The sequence below is a fragment of the Drosophila suzukii genome, chromosome 2R, assembly GCF_043229965.1.
Source record: "Drosophila suzukii chromosome 2R, CBGP_Dsuzu_IsoJpt1.0, whole genome shotgun sequence".
NCBI lineage: Eukaryota > Metazoa > Arthropoda > Insecta > Diptera > Drosophilidae > Drosophila > Drosophila suzukii.
In genome coordinates, this window is record NC_092081.1 from 6,218,117 (window position 1) to 6,236,463 (window position 18,347).

Consider the following 18,347-nt stretch of genomic DNA (forward strand, 5'->3'; position numbering starts at 1 on the left):
CTTATGATACCAAATAAAAAACTAAGGATTTTATTTTTGGTTTAAGGATCCCTCTTTTCCGGGAGGAAGTGCCCCGATATTCTCGTGAGCGGCTTCCCCACAACGTAATCTTAATGGTAACCCCTTCATGCCTCTTCGTACCGCTACCTTCGTGGCGAATTCTAGTTTCTTAATGTGGCGCAGCAAATGTGCCGCGTTGAGCATAAAAATCAACAGGGGCAACAACGAGACGCACTCTAAAAAGCCTCCCACAGAATGGACTCTCTCTCTCTTTCTCTCTCTGTATCTCCCTCTCTCAGAGATTTCTCCAAAAGGTGCTTTTTTCGCTCAGGAGAATTGAGTGAAAATCAAGATCGCTTCTCTTGACAGTAATTTTACATGAGTTTCTACATGGACATGTCAAAATACAAGCACGTGTATTTTAATTGAAAGTTGATCGATTCAGCCGGATAGCTTTGATAATTTCGGCTACAATTTGTTTTTCTGTTGAATTGACCCATTTAAGTGTTTCATAGCAAATACTTTATGCAGAAATACTTCCGTTCTATATTTCAGTTTGCAAAATGTATCGAAGCTACTACCTCTTTGGAGCCCTGGCTCTTTTGGGATGGATTTCACTCGCCGACGGGGAACCAAAAAAGGTTTTTTAATATAAAATTCAATATATTTCCCTTTGAAATATTTTTATTTTTGTTAGCAGTCTTTTCTCCAAAAGATTAAGAATATTAACCCATCTTTATTTAATGTGTATAATATATGTATGTTGTATTTTTTCCTCAGCTAGTAGTGTTTAACAGCATAGAATGTACCTTAAGGAACAACGTGTTTCCAAAAATCGAATGTCAACTTTATTCACGAACGGCACTAAACGTTTTTGTGACCATTGATGACCAAAAGGCAGCCGACAAATTGGTGGGAGTTTGCGATGTGAAACTTATGAACAAAGGTCAGAATAAGTCCACACATATTAAGAATCTCAGACTGGATTTTTGTCAATTGAAAAAACATACCGATACGCGCTCCTTGCTGGGAGCATACTACCAAGCTATACGGAGGGCAGTGGTCAACTTTCCCGACAAGTGTCCATTTCAAAAAGTAAGTGTTATTTCATTTTCAGATCTAAGGTATTTTCTCATTAATTTTACTTCTTTCCAGAACACCACATATTTTGTTAATCGTTTTAATTTCATCGGGCAAGACATACCGCAATATCTACCTGAGGCTAATTACACTTTTAGTGGAAAGATTTATGCAAACAATAAGCTAGGACTTGAGGTCAAACTCACAGGGGGCTATTATGAAGTACGCAATTTATCAGTCTATACAAATCCGTTACTGTAAATACTAATTATACCATCCACCAACAGAATGAAAATAGTCTTTTATCGAAAATTAAAAATGTAACACAGATAATTTCAAAATAAAGCAAAATCTTTAAGTTAATATACATAAATCCCATTTAAATAATTTGTAAGGCCTAGAATCCTTAAAAAAAGCTGAACAATCAAATAAATCTTAAGAGATGGCTATTACTAAAGAAAATGAAGTTTAAAATGAGGCGTTATTGTTTTTGGAAAACATGTTTTCTACACTCAATTAGTGTTTATCACCGACACGATGGAATAATGTTTCCAGATTGCCACCAATTAACATTAATAAGGTCTTGGCACTTTTCCTAGACACACCCAAAGGCGGACTCAACAATTAAAAGTCTTATTAAAAATAATTTGTCTTGTTTTGGGATTATTTCTATTTTATTTTTTATGCTGGTGAGAGAGAATGTAGATTTGGATAGAGAGCAGCTTGTCTTGGGAGAGCGCAGTGGTTTCACTCGACTCAAAACCGGCAAGAAGCCAAGGATCCGGGCCAAAACGCAGAGAGAGAGAGCGGATTGAGAGGGCCAAACCAACTCAGCCGCGTGTCTTTAACTAAGCCCGGCGAGAGCCGCTCCACCGCCAGTCTGTCAGCGAATCTCGAAGCGAGCGGTACGCAGGCGCGCAGTCGCACATCCGTCAGATACTCAGCCACCAAGTGGAAGATACAACACCTCCAGTTCCGATTCAGATACAGTGCGACAATCTAAACACGCGTTCGAACACCAGAAAGCGAATCGGGCGACAAGGAGTGAAAAGCCATAGACAGCGAAATACATAAAGCGGAGGCATAAAAATTCCTCACATCGTTCGGTGCGCAGCGACGACGATCGAATGCGGACAAAAAGCCTAAAATAAAATAAAGTCAAGTAAAATAAAATAAAGTAAAGCGAGGCGAAGGTGCCCGAGTGTCGGAGAGTTGGAGAGTTGGAGTGGCCGAGGTGCGAGACAAGAAATTAAATTGATAAAGCCTAAAAAGCGGAGCCTAGGACTTTGTCTTCTCCCTGGGCCCAAACACACAGACTTGTCGCGTTCTTTGCCCCCTTCGCGGGCAATTATCGGGGCGAATCGGGAGGCTGAAAGGCTGGAAGGCTGGGAATCTGGGAATTCGAGTGCGAACCCCCCCACCCAGAGTGCCAAAGTGTGTGTGTCCCTGTGTATATAGCATACAAAGTGTATATAGCCGGTGTGGCAAATAGCTCAGAGCCACGAAATTGCTTTTATCGGCGCACCGGAATCGCCAACTGCACAAATCCAGAAATTAAAAACAAAAAGAGAAACTGTTCAGCTGAAGGGCAAGCCGGCCAGCCCAGCCAGCCCGCAAAATATTAACCCGCCGGGCTTACAACGCCAGCAAACAAACAAACAAACGGCCAGCAAAAATGTATAATAAAAAATTACAGCAAGTGATCGTGCAGAAAATAGATCGATAAACCCAAACCCCAAACCCAAACCCCAAACCGAACTCAAACCCGAAAAAAGCGAAAAAAAAAGCTAAAAAAGCGACGCGGTCCAGCGGAGAGTATAAAAATAAATAAACGAGCGACGATCAGCGAGCGATCAAGGAGCCAAAGCAGGAGGAGCACGTTTCTGGGTTTTTGTTTCAATTTCAATTGTGGAAATCGTAGAGGAAAAATTCGAACCGGTCCCCCAACGAGGAGCGGAGGACGAAAAGCCAGCCAGTCAGCGAGCAACCGAGAACCACCGATATTTATTAAACAAAGACAGAAATTAATTTCACGATTTTGTAAAGGCCCCCTGAAATCCCCCCCTACGGAAATCGCCCGCCCCCCATGAGCGGCTTGAACTTTGAGCCTGAGGTCTGGGCTGCAACAGGGAACTAGGGATCGGGATCTTCGGCTCGCCGGCAAAATGTACGACATCAAGCGCCTGGAAGCGGGACAACAGAAACTACAGCAAGCACAGCAAATAGTGGGCCTTGACCTGAGCGGCCGTCCTCAGCAGCCACAACTCACCTGCAGCGTGATCGCAGCGCCCGAGAACAGGGCTAATCCCAATCCCAATTCCAGTATCAGTACCAATTCCAGTCCCAATCCCAGCGAGGCCACCCACATGACTTTGCTGACGCTGCGCCGGCGCCGTTCGCTGCAGCGACGCGCCTGCCTCCTGAGCATCCTGGCCGCCTTCGTCTTCGGCATGGCACTGGGCGTGGTCGTGCCCATGTTCGGCCTGCCCCGCCACCTGGACTCCCACTCCGACGCCGACTCCCCGCCAGACCTGACGCAGGAGCTGCAGATGGTCGCCGTGGAGCCGCTGAGCAGCTACCGCGTGGAGTTCATCAAGGAGGCGGACGCCGAGCTGAGTGCCGAGCAGGTGTTCCGCAACGCCTTTCATCTGGAGCAGGACAAGGATGCCCCGGACTCGATGGTGGTGAAGAAGCTGGACACCGATGACGGCAGCATCAAGGAGTTCCATGTCCAGCGCACGGCCAGCGGAAGGTACCGCAAGGGTCCGGAGAGGAGGCTGTCCAAGAAGGTGACGGAGCGATTGGTTCCGACACAGGAGACAGTTACCCCGTCTTCAAGTCCCGCCAGCCAGCACCAGGCGGGCCTCATCGAGGACGACGTCTTCTGGGGACCCACTGTGGAGCGGGCTCTGCCCAAGGGATTCGCCTCGCAGGACCAGCTCTCCTGGGAGCGCTTCGTGGGCGAGCAGGGACGAGTGGTGCGCCTGGAGCAGGGATGCGGCCGGATGCAGAACCGCCTGGTGGTCTTTGCGGACGGAACCAGGGCCTGTGCCCGCTACCGCCAGAACACGGATCAGATCCAGGGCGAGATCTTCAGCTACTACCTGGGGCAGCTGCTGAACATAACCAACCTGGCCCCCAGTGCCGCCACAGTGGTGGACACCAGCACACCCAGTTGGGCCGCCGCCCTGGGCGACATCACGCAGGCCCAGTGGAAGGAGCGCCGACCGGTGGTGCTGACCCGCTGGCTGGCCGACCTGGAGCCGGCCGGGATTCCGCAGCCCTTCCAGCCCCTGGAGCGGCACCTCAACAAGCACGACGTCTGGAACCTGACGCGGCACATGCAACCCGAAGGGCAGCCACAGACGCAGGGATTACTCAAGCGGTTGGGGGCTGCCAGTTCGCCCGGCTCCGCTCATCAATCAAACGCGATTGAGGAGGCAGGAACAGGAACGGCAACGGCGATGGTCAACGGAGCGCTGGTGCAGCGACTAATTGAATTGGCACAATGGTCCGATTTAATCGTCTTCGATTACCTGATCGCGAACCTCGATCGCGTGGTTAATAACCTGTACAACTTCCAATGGAACGCCGACATCATGGCCGCGCCGGCGCACAACCTTGCCCGCCAGTCCGCCTCGCAGCTGCTCGTCTTCCTGGACAACGAGAGCGGCCTGCTCCACGGCTACCGGCTGCTGAAGAAGTACGAGGCGTACCACAGCCTCCTGCTGGACAACCTGTGCGTCTTCCGGCGGCCCACGATCGAGGCACTGCGTCGCCTGCGGGCGGCGGGAGCGGGACGGCGGCTGCGCGACCTCTTCGAGCGGACGACGAGCGCCGGCGTGCGGGACGTCCTGCCTTCGCTGCCGGACAAGTCGGTGAAGATCCTGGTGGAGCGCATCGACAGGGTGCTGGGTCAGGTGCAGAAGTGCCAGGGAAGCTAATGAATTGAGCTACCTAGCCCCTCCCAACTCGACTGATAAGCTGTACATACCGGAGCAGCAGTGGGTGCATCTTCATCTGGATCGGGATAGCAGTAGTCAAGGGGTCAGTGGCCCAGGCGGACCTATGTAAAGGGAAGGAGGGTCTTAGAAAATTGGTATCTTACAATCTTTGTAACCCACTAAATTAGAGTCTTTGAAAACGTATTCTTAAGGAGCCGTCTGCCCGCGCCACTGGCGCAAAGGAGATCCGAGTATTAAAGGGTGATCCACCAAAATACCTAACTTGTAAATGCCAGACTCTATCCACGAGTATTAAGCTTACCTATCCGTAAATGTATCTGTATAAACTAAGCCTAGCTAGCGTTAACAATGTGTGTGATATTTGTCTAAGGAACCAGCCTAAGTAGATTTCATTTTACCTTTACAACCAATAAACCACAAATATATACCGAACAAAATCCGCCAGTCGAATGTCACTTTGAAATATGGAAAAGCATCCAACAGATGCAGATGCAGATGCAGATACACGAGTATCTGGCCATCTGAGCACGCCTGCGCCTGTGAGAACTTACATAGTCATGACAATAAATTGTCATTGATCTTTTTGTGCAGGTGAGATGGAGATGGAGATGGAACTTGCCACATAATGCAGGCTCCACTTCCAGATACACACACTCACACTCGCACAGAGCCAGCAAATGGAGTCGGGGTCTGAATCTTGTGCTGCTTTTCATAATATCTTCATAAGCATTTGAGAGCTGCCTCTCTCTCGGGTTCTCTTGGCTCCACCGATCTCCAGATTCTCGAGTGCAGAAAGATGAAGCCCCGCCAGAGCCAGTTCCAGATACTTTCCACACACACACAGACACACACACTTGCATTCGTGGCCTGAGATGCACGCTCTTGTGGACACAACGTCTCCATCGAAGAACCCCCTCCGTTCTCCCCACCGCCGCCCCTGTCCGACTTTAAGATTTAAGATCGCTGCTCATTAAGTGCGTCCGCGTGTCTCAGCGACAAGATGCTGAGAATCTCTTGCCTCCCTGTCGCACGTTTTGCATCTGATTTCGCTGCGTATATTTTATTGGACACCAGAGTAGTTCACGTAAATAAAAACGAAATGAACCAAGTGGAGCTTTGCCAAGGAGCTGGAGCTGGTCATGGTCATGGCTATGGCTATGGCTGTGACTATGGCCACTCGGTGGATAGTTATCCCCGTGTGCTAACTACCAAAAAATGTGGCTCAACCGAGAGTTAATCAACTCACGCTTCAGCTGAGCACAGATATTTTGATAACCCGTTTCGGACGCGGCAGATAAAGTATCTCCAGCAGAGTGAAAGAGCGCAGCGTTCGGCTAGTTTAATAAATATATCAAATAACCTAAAGACGTGTTAGGGAACTTGTGACTTTAACACGTTCTCCACTTCAGGCCCGGCCACAAAACTCATTTTCGAATATCGTCTTACCTTTTCGGTTCCAACAGCTCCGGGCCGTACAATGTAGCTTGCAGTGACTGGGGGCCCGGCCACTCTCGGCATCTCTCCAGAATGAAACCATAATAAAACAATATAATTGAGATGGTCGGAGGAACGTAGGAGCCCAGATAGAGCAACCTGAGACTACAACGCACCGTCTCGCAGATCTGGGCGCCCACCAACCGAGTCTTTGTTTACATTTTACAGTTTACACGGTTTATGGCCCAAAAACTGCAAACACCAAACAAATGTGCCAACATCCACGGGCCGGCTTTATGAACTTATTAATACTGGCGACTGAAACCAAAACGCTTTACGATCGGATCGTAAAGTGCCCGAGGGCCCCGTAAAACGTAATGCCACTAATGCTAATCCCCCACTTCTAATTGTTTCTCGTGACGGAGTGACAGAAAGGTTGGGATTCTTTCAAAGCCCATCCGTCTGATCGATATATAACTTATATGAGCACTAAAAAGGGCATTACGGAGGTTGTATTTTGAAAAGAATCAACTTCGTTGATCTAGATCACGGGCAAACAGATCCTAAAAGTTAATTGTATTCATAACTAGCTTGAAAGAATAAAGAATTTATGCAGGCGAAGGTACAATATGGATCACGATATCTGCAATCTTATGATGTCAAGTTAAAATCGATGTATGAATTATCAATGAAATAAGGTAGTACAAATAATTTTCAGTGCACATAATAGTAATGTTATCTTAGATGATGAATCATAAAAACATTTTAAGCTGTAACGTACTTGTTAGACTATTTTTTATAAGCTATTATTATTTGGCAATAAAAAGTGGCTCAGACATGCACTTATGATCCTATTTCTTCACCTATTGCATCATGTCTTTATGTAGTATAGGTTTACAAGTATACATTAAAATATTTATTTATTTTCGTAAATTATAAGTTATGTCTGCGAAATGAATTGAATACTTCTAAAACAGATAATGTGACTGTAGTACAAGAAGAACCCGTAAATGTTTTCCTTTTTCCCAACCAAATCACAGAATGTTTGTAGGGCATAAAATGATTAGCATATTAGATACTCCCAAACTACTTGTACGCTCACTCCTTCGAACTAATTTCAGACTATAAAAATTTCAAGTTCAGGCCCATATATTTCAGCCGTATGTTGACTCGGCCAATACATCCTGGCTAGTTGCCCGGCGATCAAGTCGTTGCCTCAGTTTTTCTTGACTGCCTGGCAGGGCAAACAAATCTGCCAGTTCCTCCTTGTTGTTGTCGTTGTCCGCCGGTTGTTGGTTGTTGGCTGTTGGCTGTTGGCGTGGTCGCTGTGTGCACAATAATTTGCATATTTGTATGCTCACAAGCACTGGCGGCCGGACTCCATACTATATGGTTTAGTATGGTACAGTGTGGTATATGAGGACGGAGCTCCGCGTTGTTGCATGCAATATTTTCTCGTGTTGTGTGTTTACTCTTTTCGCTTTTATTTAATGTCCGCAGTGCCTCTCAGCAACTTGTAGCAGTTGCTGGTGCGTTTACAGCGAAAATTCTAAACAAATTGCTTCCGCACCTGCAGCTACGTAAGAAGCATATATATAAGAAATCAATGCAGCAGCGAGCTGGAATCATATGGAGCCACTCCGGTATCCGAACAGTCAACTCCTTTGTGGCGAGAATAATGAGAGACATTGTGCCGATGAGCTGCAACACAAAATAAAACATTTCCCACTCGTGGAAAGAAAGCCCTGAGCCGGCAAATCGAATCGAACTGAATCATATCATGCCATAATCCTGACAATGGCAGCTCCGCGAAGAAAGGGAGAGTTCTGAGTCGAATCGCTTTTCTTCTCGGTTAAGTGCAACCCCCGGGGGCATGGGGAAAATTATATGGAAAAAGGTTGCCAGCCGAAAATTTATGGTCGGCACTTTTGGGATCTGATGAAAAACCTTCTTTCATTTTACACCTGAAAAACACCGAGGGCCGGGGACCCGCGGACCGATGCTTAACAGCCTTTTCTTGGGAGTCTCCTCTTGTTAACATTGGCTCGGGAAGAAGAAAGAGATGAAAGGTCGATGTCTGATATTCTGATAGGCAAACGAGAGGGTCGGCGGGATGTACGATAAGCCCCTAGTGGACATTTCCTGCTAAAACATAACTTTTGATTTTAGTCACTCGCTCGAAGCGCTGCGACTTTGAGACCATTAAACGATTTCGCTGATTTATTTAACAAAACTGGTCAATGATTCCGTCGTTTTGACATTGACGAAGTGCCGAAATTTGTCTGGGTTTGTTCTGATCTATCTGACATGGCATTGGCCCCTCTCGATGGCCGGGCCATATCTATCTGCATCTCCGGTAACCTGTTTTCGTCTCTCTGAGATCTGAAAACCGAAAACTGAAATCTAAAGACTGGAATCTTTTTGTTGTGCTGCTCTCTCGCTTCTTCGGCCGAATCAGGTGAAGTGAGTTGATTGATTGCGCTAATTTATAACGACAATGGGTCAGATCGCACATGGGACCTTTGAGCTTCATCCCAGCAGAGGTGTATACACCGAAAAACCAACCCGAACCCAAGCCCAAGACGGACGGGCTGTTGGAATCCATTAAACATAGCCTGGGCCCAGCTTCTGCCTGCCTGCCTGCCTGCCTACCTTGATGATGATGATGCGAGCAGCCCGCTGATGAATGAATCTTTTCAATTTGGAAATTTTCAAACAAATTTGTCAAAAACGCACAAGAAAGAGAGGCAAAGGGAGGCGAAGGGAGGGGGGCGGTTATGCAAAGTAATGAAATTTCAAGTTTGTTGCCTAAGTCTTTTGTTCTTCGGCTGGCTGTGCGTGCATTTTCCCTGCATTTTCCTAGTTAATTGCTCGTGATTGAATTATAAATGCATGCAGCCCGGCCAGCTACCCTCCTCCGAGCTAATTCCACTGCCCATCTAACCGAATCCGACATGCCTGGCCCCGAATCTAAGGCAATCTCGGGGCTCCATGCAGCATTTCATAGAAACCATTCGAATATCATAAATTATATGGCCTACGAGCTGAACTAGTCCAAGAAGGAAAGCGGTTCTCAAAACTGAAAAAACAGAATTGGACAAAAAATTGAAACTCAAAACGCGCTGAGGCCCGGAGAGCGGAGACAAGCTTTAACACCTTGGCCCAAGTCAAGCATTTGTTGTTAAACAAAGACGAAGAGGGTCAACTACGGACGCAGACGAGTTTAAGGCAGTCCCAACGGGCGGTGGAGGGATTGGGATTTGGAACCGGGGATTGGGAATCGGAGGAGGGGAGAAACAAATTAACAGACACCTGAAAATGGGCTCGAGACACCATCACAACACAACGGAACGTTTAAGATATGCGGGCTCTCATCTCATCTGCGGCCTGGTCTGTTTCGGAAAACCATTTCTCGAATAATTAAAACCCGAAGCCATCAAATGAAGACAAAGAGTCGATTAGTAATCTGTGCAAATGCATATGACGGAGCAGAGGCGTGGCCAGGTCCATAAAACCGACCCAGGAATAGATGCAACCCATGCTTAGTAATGGGGGAAATTCCCGTTGCCCCGGGCTCCGAACTTCGAGCTAGCCGCAAACCAAAGCCCAATCGCAGAAGTGGGCTCTGCGGACCCCCCGCCACTTTGGACCGATTGTTGCTCTTTCAATTACAATCGGCGATCATGGATCTGTTTAATTAGTTGTTTGGGTCGCACCCCAATCCATGTAATTGACTGCCGACCGGCTGACCTTCAGAACTACAAGCAATTGCCATCGCCCGATCTGCATAATGAAAATTTATAGATTGTTTATGATAGATTTTCAGCCATAGATAGATACGTTCTGCTGTAATTACTCCCCCTCTTGCACATTTTCGAGACTTTGCGACCGGTGGCGGCGACAAAAGCTCCGTAATTGCATTGGCCAATGGACGATGTTAGCTTTAATGTTCACTTAAACGTCTTTTATTGCATGTTGCTGGGTCTCTAAAATAATTCACACAGCGGGTACAGTGAGGACTGGCCATTAGACGACAACGATTATTTAAATGTACATAAAGACAGACTAAAGCTCCTTTTTTAATAATAATAGCTTTATAATTTTTATGAACATAGCCAATTAATCTAATACGTTAAAAAACCCATATAATTTTATATTTGCTTAACTTGAATATCAAGATTATAGATGGTTTTATAGACACATTTAAGATATTGGCTTTAATTGTATCTACTCTTGATCATATAAGGATTAACTATTAAAAGTAAAAGTATTTGTAAGTTATATAAAATTATGAAAATATAATTGTTGTTCGTTTTTTTGCAACTTGAATACTGTTTTCTAATATTTTTTCATAACTGGCCCCAGACAATTCATATTTCTCTGAAGGGCTGACCACTGTAAGGTGAAATATATCTGAACGATTCCGTTTTTAGCTCGGATTTTCTCACACAGACACATCTGTGCTGCTGGCGCCGTTTGGCCGACGATTCTGAGTTGCAGTTGCAGTCGCAGTTCCAGTTTCGCATGGCTGCAAGATTCGCGTGGGCGAACGCTGTGTGCAGTCAGTGCCCCCGACCCACTGCCCCTGCCCCTGCCCCCCCCCCCCCCCCTTCCAGCACCCCTGACCACGCCATATATTCTAATTGAGTCGCACAACAAATGCAAATGCAAATATCGCATGCAAAGTGGCTGAGAGTAACCTTCAAACAGTGCCCCAATCGATTTATCACATCGCCCAGATCCCGAATCTAATAATAACAAACCATTCGGAGATACTCTCCTACAAACTCACCATCGGTATCTGTGGATCTCACTATATAAATACTTCTTTGTGTGGATATTTCTTTCTTATTTTGTATCTGCGGTTAACTTTCATTAGCTTTCTAATGTTTGTCACTGGATGGCCCCAGCCTTCCCCACCCCTCCTTTTGTCATTTCATTTTACTGTCACTCAAATCTTTATAAGATTTTCCTCTTTCTTCGAGTTCTCCTTAGCGGTTCTTTGGGCTCTGCCTATTGTAAATATATTTTTCCATTATTTTCCATTAGTTTTCACTCGTTTGTTGCATTCCCTAGCCACATATCTTTTTCTCTGTTTGTGCCTGAGCCTGTTTGTCTTGGATTTGGTTGTGCACTGGGAAAAACGATTTAGATATTTATAGGTTAAGGGGATGGCATTGGTAAAGCAGTAGGTGTACTCTAAAATTGCTGTATTGAAAAAAGAGAGGCATGTTAAATAAAAGTTATACTGAATGGAAATTAAAATATATAAATGTCACATAATACTCAAGGTTCAAGCCCAACTGTGTCAAAAAATTTTTTTTTAGCGACTTAGTTTTTGTGTACTAGGAACATTTGTCAGTATTTTTTTTTTTAATTGTTCACGCAAGTAAGTAAAGTTAAAAAAAATTAAGAATTAGTGGTGACTTCTTCTTGAATTACTTTTTTTTAGGAAATTTTTTCTAATTTCTAATAAAATTCGACTTACATTTGCAGAACTCAGTACGAATATTCTTTAGAGTCTCTTAACATCAAATGTATTACAGTATTCAAGAACGAAATTTAAATGAACCAAATTTGACCACTAGTAACTTTTTTTCCCGGTGTATTTTCTCAGTGTTTGGTGTTGGCGTGGTCGTTACACAGGTTGTTGGTGTTGCCGCCGCGTGGTTGTTGCTGTTGCATATTGGTTATTATCTTCGAAGCGCATCGCTGCGGTGCGTTTACCGCCGATGTCGAAGTCGAAGTCGGAGTCGATGCCGTCTGCCAGGCAGCCGCTTGTGCGTATTTGGCCCAGAGTGGACCAAAACGACGCTTGAGTGACGGAATGATGTTAACACAAAACCAGTTTCATTGACAATACATGGATGAGGCGGCCGATGCCGATGCCGATGATGATGCTGCAGCCCCTCTTGCTCAGCTCCCCTCCTGTTTTTCGGTGTTCGGTGTTTTTCGCTGCCTTTTTTGATGGATGGTTGACAAAAGGCAGAGCGCAGATCGTCGGTTTATTTGTCTTGTTTGATTCGAGCACACAGACACACAGCACACATCATTGTCGCTGTCAAATCGCGTTAATATCACTGAGCTGTCAAATTACCGGGACCGCCGGGTCCAAATGTTTGACCAGCTTGGTAACTCAATTAAAGCGTTATTCATGAGCCGAAGGGAGGGCGCCACTCGATCGCCGAATCGCCCCCTGATTGGTCTATTTCGCCAGAAAAAAAACGTCCGGCTGTGCTAATGACCCGATCCGATCTTTTGGCCATCTTGGCCAGCTGCCTGTCAAATCCGATTGGCGGAGAGTGGAACTGTTCTAGACTTAATTACTTCATTACGACCGAAGGGCTGTGGCAAATGCATTTGGGCCGCCTCGAAAGCCGTTAATATCGGTAACCCTACACTTGGCTCGAAAGTTCAGCAGGTTCGTGGCTGGCAATTAAAATCGAGGGGAAATAAATAAAGGCAAAACCAATTCAGAACACACACAAAGCACAAAGCTCACATTTCCTCACAGCCGCGAAAAGGTGTCGAAAGTTCAAGCTGTTTTTGTTGCCGGTTTTTATAGGCCAGGCCTGAAATGGCTGAAAGTCAGGCTGCAAGAGGAACACATCGCAGGAATGCCAAAGTGCAATAAATCTTTTAACGACAGTTGATCATCTCCTTTCTAGCACTTGACTTTGGCTCTTTCACTGGGTTCATTGGATTTCGGAGGAGTTTTTGTGGGTCGGGGAATGGCTAATCTTGGCTTGGAGATGGTACGTATCTCTTCGAAATACCCGAACATGTTTGCCCCAGTTCCCTCACTGCGACCCTCATTTGTTTGTTCGTTCATAAAATTATGTAAATCAGCCCGGGATCATTTGGTTGCTTGTGATTAATTGCAGGTCTCTTGGACCCCATCTGCTTTTAACCCGGCTAAGGCGTCAGTTTCCGACGAGATAACGATTCGTTTTATTTACGATATTTATTTATTTATTTTCCCTCCGCCTTGTTAGCATTTTGTTTCGAGGGGGGGCCCCAGAACATTAGCGCACGGTGTGAGCGGAGGGCGATAAGCTAATTCTAATTCTAATTCCTTGCCGGGCCTAATGCGTTTATAATTAACGCACAGCCCCCTTGGCCCCTCTTGGCCCACCCACCTGACCAACTGGCAACTGTGGGGCGTGCCAAGGCATCAAGCACACACGCCCGGCAACTGGCAACTTGCAACTGCAAAACGGCAACATGCAGCAGCCACAGCAGCAACATGCAGCAATCGCCTAGTCGAAAACAGTAGCGCTCTGTACTCGCTGCTCGGTGTTTGATTACAGAGAGTTGGCGAAAAAGCCTACAAGTGGAGGAGGATCACTGCGAGCACGAAGATACCCTCTACTTTATAACTCCCCCTTTTTTGGTATATCGGATAGATGTTTAAAAACGGGATCTTTGTGCATCAACCCATCTATCAACCCATTCCTTAACCTTAAGAAGTACCGAAGAACTGACAGCTAGAACTAAAGGTTCCTATGTTAATCTCTGTTTTTAATCAATCTTAACATGCTCAATATAAATGATAAATTTAACTTAAGCTATTTTCTTCCTTGTCCAGAGCAATTATGATATAATAAATTATATACATGTCAACATGGGTTTTCAAAAATCAAAAGAATGTACTTTATAAATGAAATATTTGAACATAATAAAATATTTTCTAAAAAATTTTATAATCTAGATTAAATTTCTAGGATCAATGCCTAAGCAAGTTTATCATACCCTAACACTTAAAAGCATTAAACAGAATTTAACGTTAATCAGAATACGATTCCAGTTTGGAGTATCTATGCAAAACTAAATGTTTAATCAAGAACTAAGCGGGATTTTAAAATATTTTCTTAACGTTATGATGCTGAAACGGTCTCTCATATATTAAGCAAACCTGTACCCAAAGCAACTGTATCCCAAGCGAGAGTATTCCAAATTGGCCAACTATTTAGCTTGGCCAGCTCTCAGCCAAACTTTGAGCTTGAGATTGGGCTGAGTTCGGGTTCGAGCTTGAGTTTGAGAGATATGCTGTGCTGGTGTTCGTGGTTCTTATGGTCACGTCGTCTTGTCTTACTTGCGTGAACATGCCCCCGACACCAACACCAACCCCCGCCCCTGTCTCTGCCCCTGCCCCAAACGCCGCCCCTGCCTTTTTGCCCCCAAATGGAGCGCGTGTAAACGCAGTAGCCGATCGGCTTGTTGGGTGTTCGATTAACAATATTTGCGACGTGCACAGGTCGGTGGAATATTTCCCAGATACGCGCGCGTATCTCTGCATCTCTGTGATTAACCGAAAACAGAAATATTTCGGTGATGATGCCGCATTTAGAAAGAAATCATTTGGGGCCAGATCTTATCGTGGGATGGGTCATTTGCATATTTGGGGAGGAAATTAATTACAATTTAGCAAGGAGACCACGGCGAACTCTGGCCTTAAGCTTAATGATCAATTAAATTAAATATAAATATTATTTTGTGTGTCTCTTTCTCTGCCCGAAAGCACAACAAAAACTTGTTGCTGTCCCCATAAATATGAAAAGTCACGAGTTGCCAGTCGAAGGAAAACAAAAGTAAAAAAAGGAAAGATACAATGTATATAAAAATTTGACCCGTCGACCAAACCAGTTGCCACCGCATATGCCCACGAGGGGGGGAGGGGGGATTACCGAGATTGCCGGGCTTATTAAGCAATGAAATATAATGCATGGCACACAGATTTATCATACACATCCAACTGATCCCAGCTGCTGCAAAATGCAACTGCGACTGCCTTTTGTTTCTGCACGGCCCACGCAGTCGGAGATTGCCAATATTCGATTTGGCGCGCCGAAATGGTAATGGGGAAACCGCCGATCGATGGAGTTGTAAGCCTCTCCACTCTTTTATTTAGTTTTACTTTTTTTCAGGCTTTCCGACTTTTCAGCCTTTCCAGGACGGTGGCAGCCAAAGAAAGCTTCCCCGCAGCGGTTGACATTTGTGGCAGCAGTCAGCCGGTCGCCGTAATTGAGCGAAGGTGAAACTGCGAATGCGAATGGGATCCCGACGCCGGTCCCCCAAGGCCCCAATCACAGATTTCCCTCCATTAACACCCAATCGGGTCTCCGTGGCGTAACTTATTTGACTGAATCGCGCCGGGGTCTAAGGTTTTGCAGGGCAGCTATGCAAACACATCGTGGGGAACAAGGTATTTTAAAATGGGCTTTGGCTCAATATGAAAATTATATAATGTCGATTGACAGATATAGCCTTTACGAGAAAATCCAGCTTTAATTTTGGTCTTGGTTGTAAAAACTACTATAAAATTTAATGACTTGGAAAGTTGGAGCAAAAACCCCATATTTTGGATATTAGATAAATCAATGTGGATTAACCCCTTAAATGATGCATTAAACAGGTATCTTACTGCCCCAGACGATATTAAAAAATGAATTATTATAAACTTAATTAAGTTTAGTAGAGATACGAAAAACAATAAGTCTTTTCAGTTTTATAAAAGGTCTGCTAGCACCGCCCATTTAAATTATTTTGATAAAAAAAAGATTGAAGAAACATTAGTATGATAGTATAAATTTTCTCTGAGTGCCGACTGTTCTTTTCTCCGCACCGCAAACCTAAGATCTAAGCTGGAATTATGAGCTTCGCCTAGACACAGACAGCAATTGCTGCTGCGATTGTTAACAAATGCGTAATGCATGTCCTCAGCAGCATGATTTGCATATGCAAAAAGGAGCCCGAGCCCCTCGAGCCCCAAGCCGCCCAAGTGACTCACTGCGGTCTTTTGTTCGGGGCTGTCTGTGTGTCACTGTGACAGATCTCCGGGACTTCCCCTGTTCCCTTGCCGCCCGCGAGCGGGCTTACGCACTTCATAATTCAATCAAGCTCAAATGTTTCGCAATCCCACACAGAAGGAATTTATTGTACAACTCACAATTTTTCAATTGCATTTCGGGAGACAAGCGGAGAACCAGGCCCAATGGAACACTGAGAGAATGTATACGAACTTTTAAAAAAGTAAGCCGTTTAAGACGTATTAGGGAACAAAGTAGATTGGCCGTAAAAGAATAGATTTTAAAAGGCCAGGAACCCGCATTTCACATCTACGGACATATTTTTATGACGGCAAACGTTGAGCCTATAGTAAAATGGCAATATACCATACTCAAATCATCTAATAAATTCTTGTTATACCGACGTTATACATTAAATAAATACCTACAGAATTATGAACGTATTTATTTCTAAAACTCCTTTGAGATGGCATAGATCTTATGAAAATATAGCTAAGCTAGGAAAGATTTTTAAAAATGCTTTTGTTTTTGAAACCATTAAGATATGCTTACAAAGCTGTTGGTAGCTGTAGCCCAAAATACCTACTACCCCTTATTATATGAACTAATCATTTTCCCCTGTGCAGTTTCAGGCCCAGTTCGAAACGATCCGGACTGACTGTCAGTGTGTCTGGGCCAGCTTGTCTGTCTCGGCCTTTTGTGCATTTCCTCACTGACGCAGCTGCATTGGATTGTGGATATGGATGTGGATGGGGCTGTGGATTTGGACTGTGCCAGGGCTCGCAGCTTGCCAATGTTTCTATTTCATGCACATTGACAGTTGTTCGAGTTGTTGTTGCTGCTGTCGTTGTCGTTGTAGTTGTCGTTGCTGTTGCCAGCATGAAATTGTTAACAACATTTGTTAGCTGCCCCGACCACACTGCGTGCAGTCGTCGAGCTTGTGTTTGAGTTTGAGTCTTAAGTTGGAGCCTGAGCCCGAGTCCAAGTCGCCTGCTGCCTGACTTCACTTCATATTGACAATGAAAGCCTCGGCTACCTCAAATGCCGCATTTTGCGGCACTGCTCTGGTTGATAGTTGATAGTTGACCACACTGACAGGTTAGCAACAAAACGCTCGTACTCGAGATTTCGATTTGAAAATTCCAGCGCCAAGGCAATAAACATTTTTCGCTCGCTTTTCCTCTGTTCGCCATTTGCGACATTTTCTGTAATTGATTTTTGCCTCAAAAATTTTGTCCGTTTCGATTTGGCCCGTGTGTTGGTTTTCGAGCTCTTTTATGACTTTTTATGGTTTCGGTTATGGCATTGATTTATTTATGTGCATTTTATAGAGCTCTCTCAGTTCCGCAAACTGGAGCAAAGTCAAAAAATTCATTTCATTTCGTCGCTCGCTTGATTACTGTCTGACATTCCCTTGAGCAAAGCTCTCGACCACTTGTCCGCCGTTTGACTTGTCATCGCGGTACCTGCTTCTGTGGGAATCGCTCAGCGCCGAGGACAACAGCTCCATCCACATCCACCTTCCATATACACATCCATATCCATCCATCCCGGCCTTTCAATTGCCTCGAAAATGCCTCGACTAGGCAAACATTTACCAAGCAATTTGTTACTCCGAATTGAGACTGCGTAGCGGTGGCCAAAACCAATTGCACTGCCACCAAAACCAAAAGCGAAGTGCCTATTCAAAAGGCTGTTAAGCGCCGGCAACAAGATACGTAACAGTCTACGGATTTGCATTCGGATTTTGTTTTGGCCTTTTTGGGGGGTTTGTTTTCGCGGCAATCAATCAACACTGAAGCGGGAAAGTGGCTGCCGCAATCCGCAACCTGTTCATGGCCCAGGCCAACATCATATATCAATGGGTAATTTAAGAAAAATATCTTAAGTTTCTAGTTTAATCTTGATGGTTATGTTTTCGAACATAAGTAAGCCAAAGTGTTGTTAATAAAAAATAGTTATGAAGGTGTCTCCCAAAACATCTACACTTCTGCATTTTCATATATCAATGGGTAATTTAAGAAAAATATCTTAAGTTTCTAGTTTAATCTTGATGGTT

General features: G+C 45.0%; 2 protein-coding genes across 2 annotated transcripts; both read left to right on the forward strand.

The window, feature by feature from the left end:
• The first annotated feature begins 474 nt into the window (after window positions 1-474).
• On the forward strand, window positions 475-1,433 carry LOC118877107 (uncharacterized). The gene is made up of 3 exons (XM_065863860.2): window positions 475-641; window positions 781-1,095; window positions 1,156-1,433. Exons 1-3 carry the CDS (start codon window positions 564-566, stop codon window positions 1,339-1,341), a joined length of 579 nt encoding a protein of 192 aa, XP_065719932.2. The 5' UTR covers window positions 475-563; the 3' UTR covers window positions 1,342-1,433.
• A 527-nt stretch (window positions 1,434-1,960) lies between these two features.
• Window positions 1,961-5,482, forward strand: fj (four-jointed box kinase). Its single transcript, XM_036814148.3, has one exon. The coding sequence runs from the start codon at window positions 3,246-3,248 to the stop codon at window positions 5,022-5,024; it is 1,779 nt and encodes a 592-aa protein (XP_036670043.3). The 5' UTR covers window positions 1,961-3,245; the 3' UTR covers window positions 5,025-5,482.
• The last annotated feature ends 12,865 nt before the right edge of the window (window positions 5,483-18,347 follow it).

Bases quoted from the DNA above. Each gene is read 5' to 3' on its own strand.
- LOC118877107 (XM_065863860.2), top strand. From the start codon at position 564: ATGTATCGAAGCTACTACCTCTTTGGAGCCCTGGCTCTTTTGGGATGG. The intron at 642-780 runs GTTTTTTAATAT...TTTTTTCCTCAG, and splicing joins CCGACGGGGAACCAAAAAAG to CTAGTAGTGTTTAACAGCAT. The intron at 1,096-1,155 runs GTAAGTGTTATT...ACTTCTTTCCAG, and splicing joins ACAAGTGTCCATTTCAAAAA to AACACCACATATTTTGTTAA.
- fj (XM_036814148.3), top strand. From the start codon at position 3,246: ATGTACGACATCAAGCGCCTGGAAGCGGGACAACAGAAACTACAGCAA.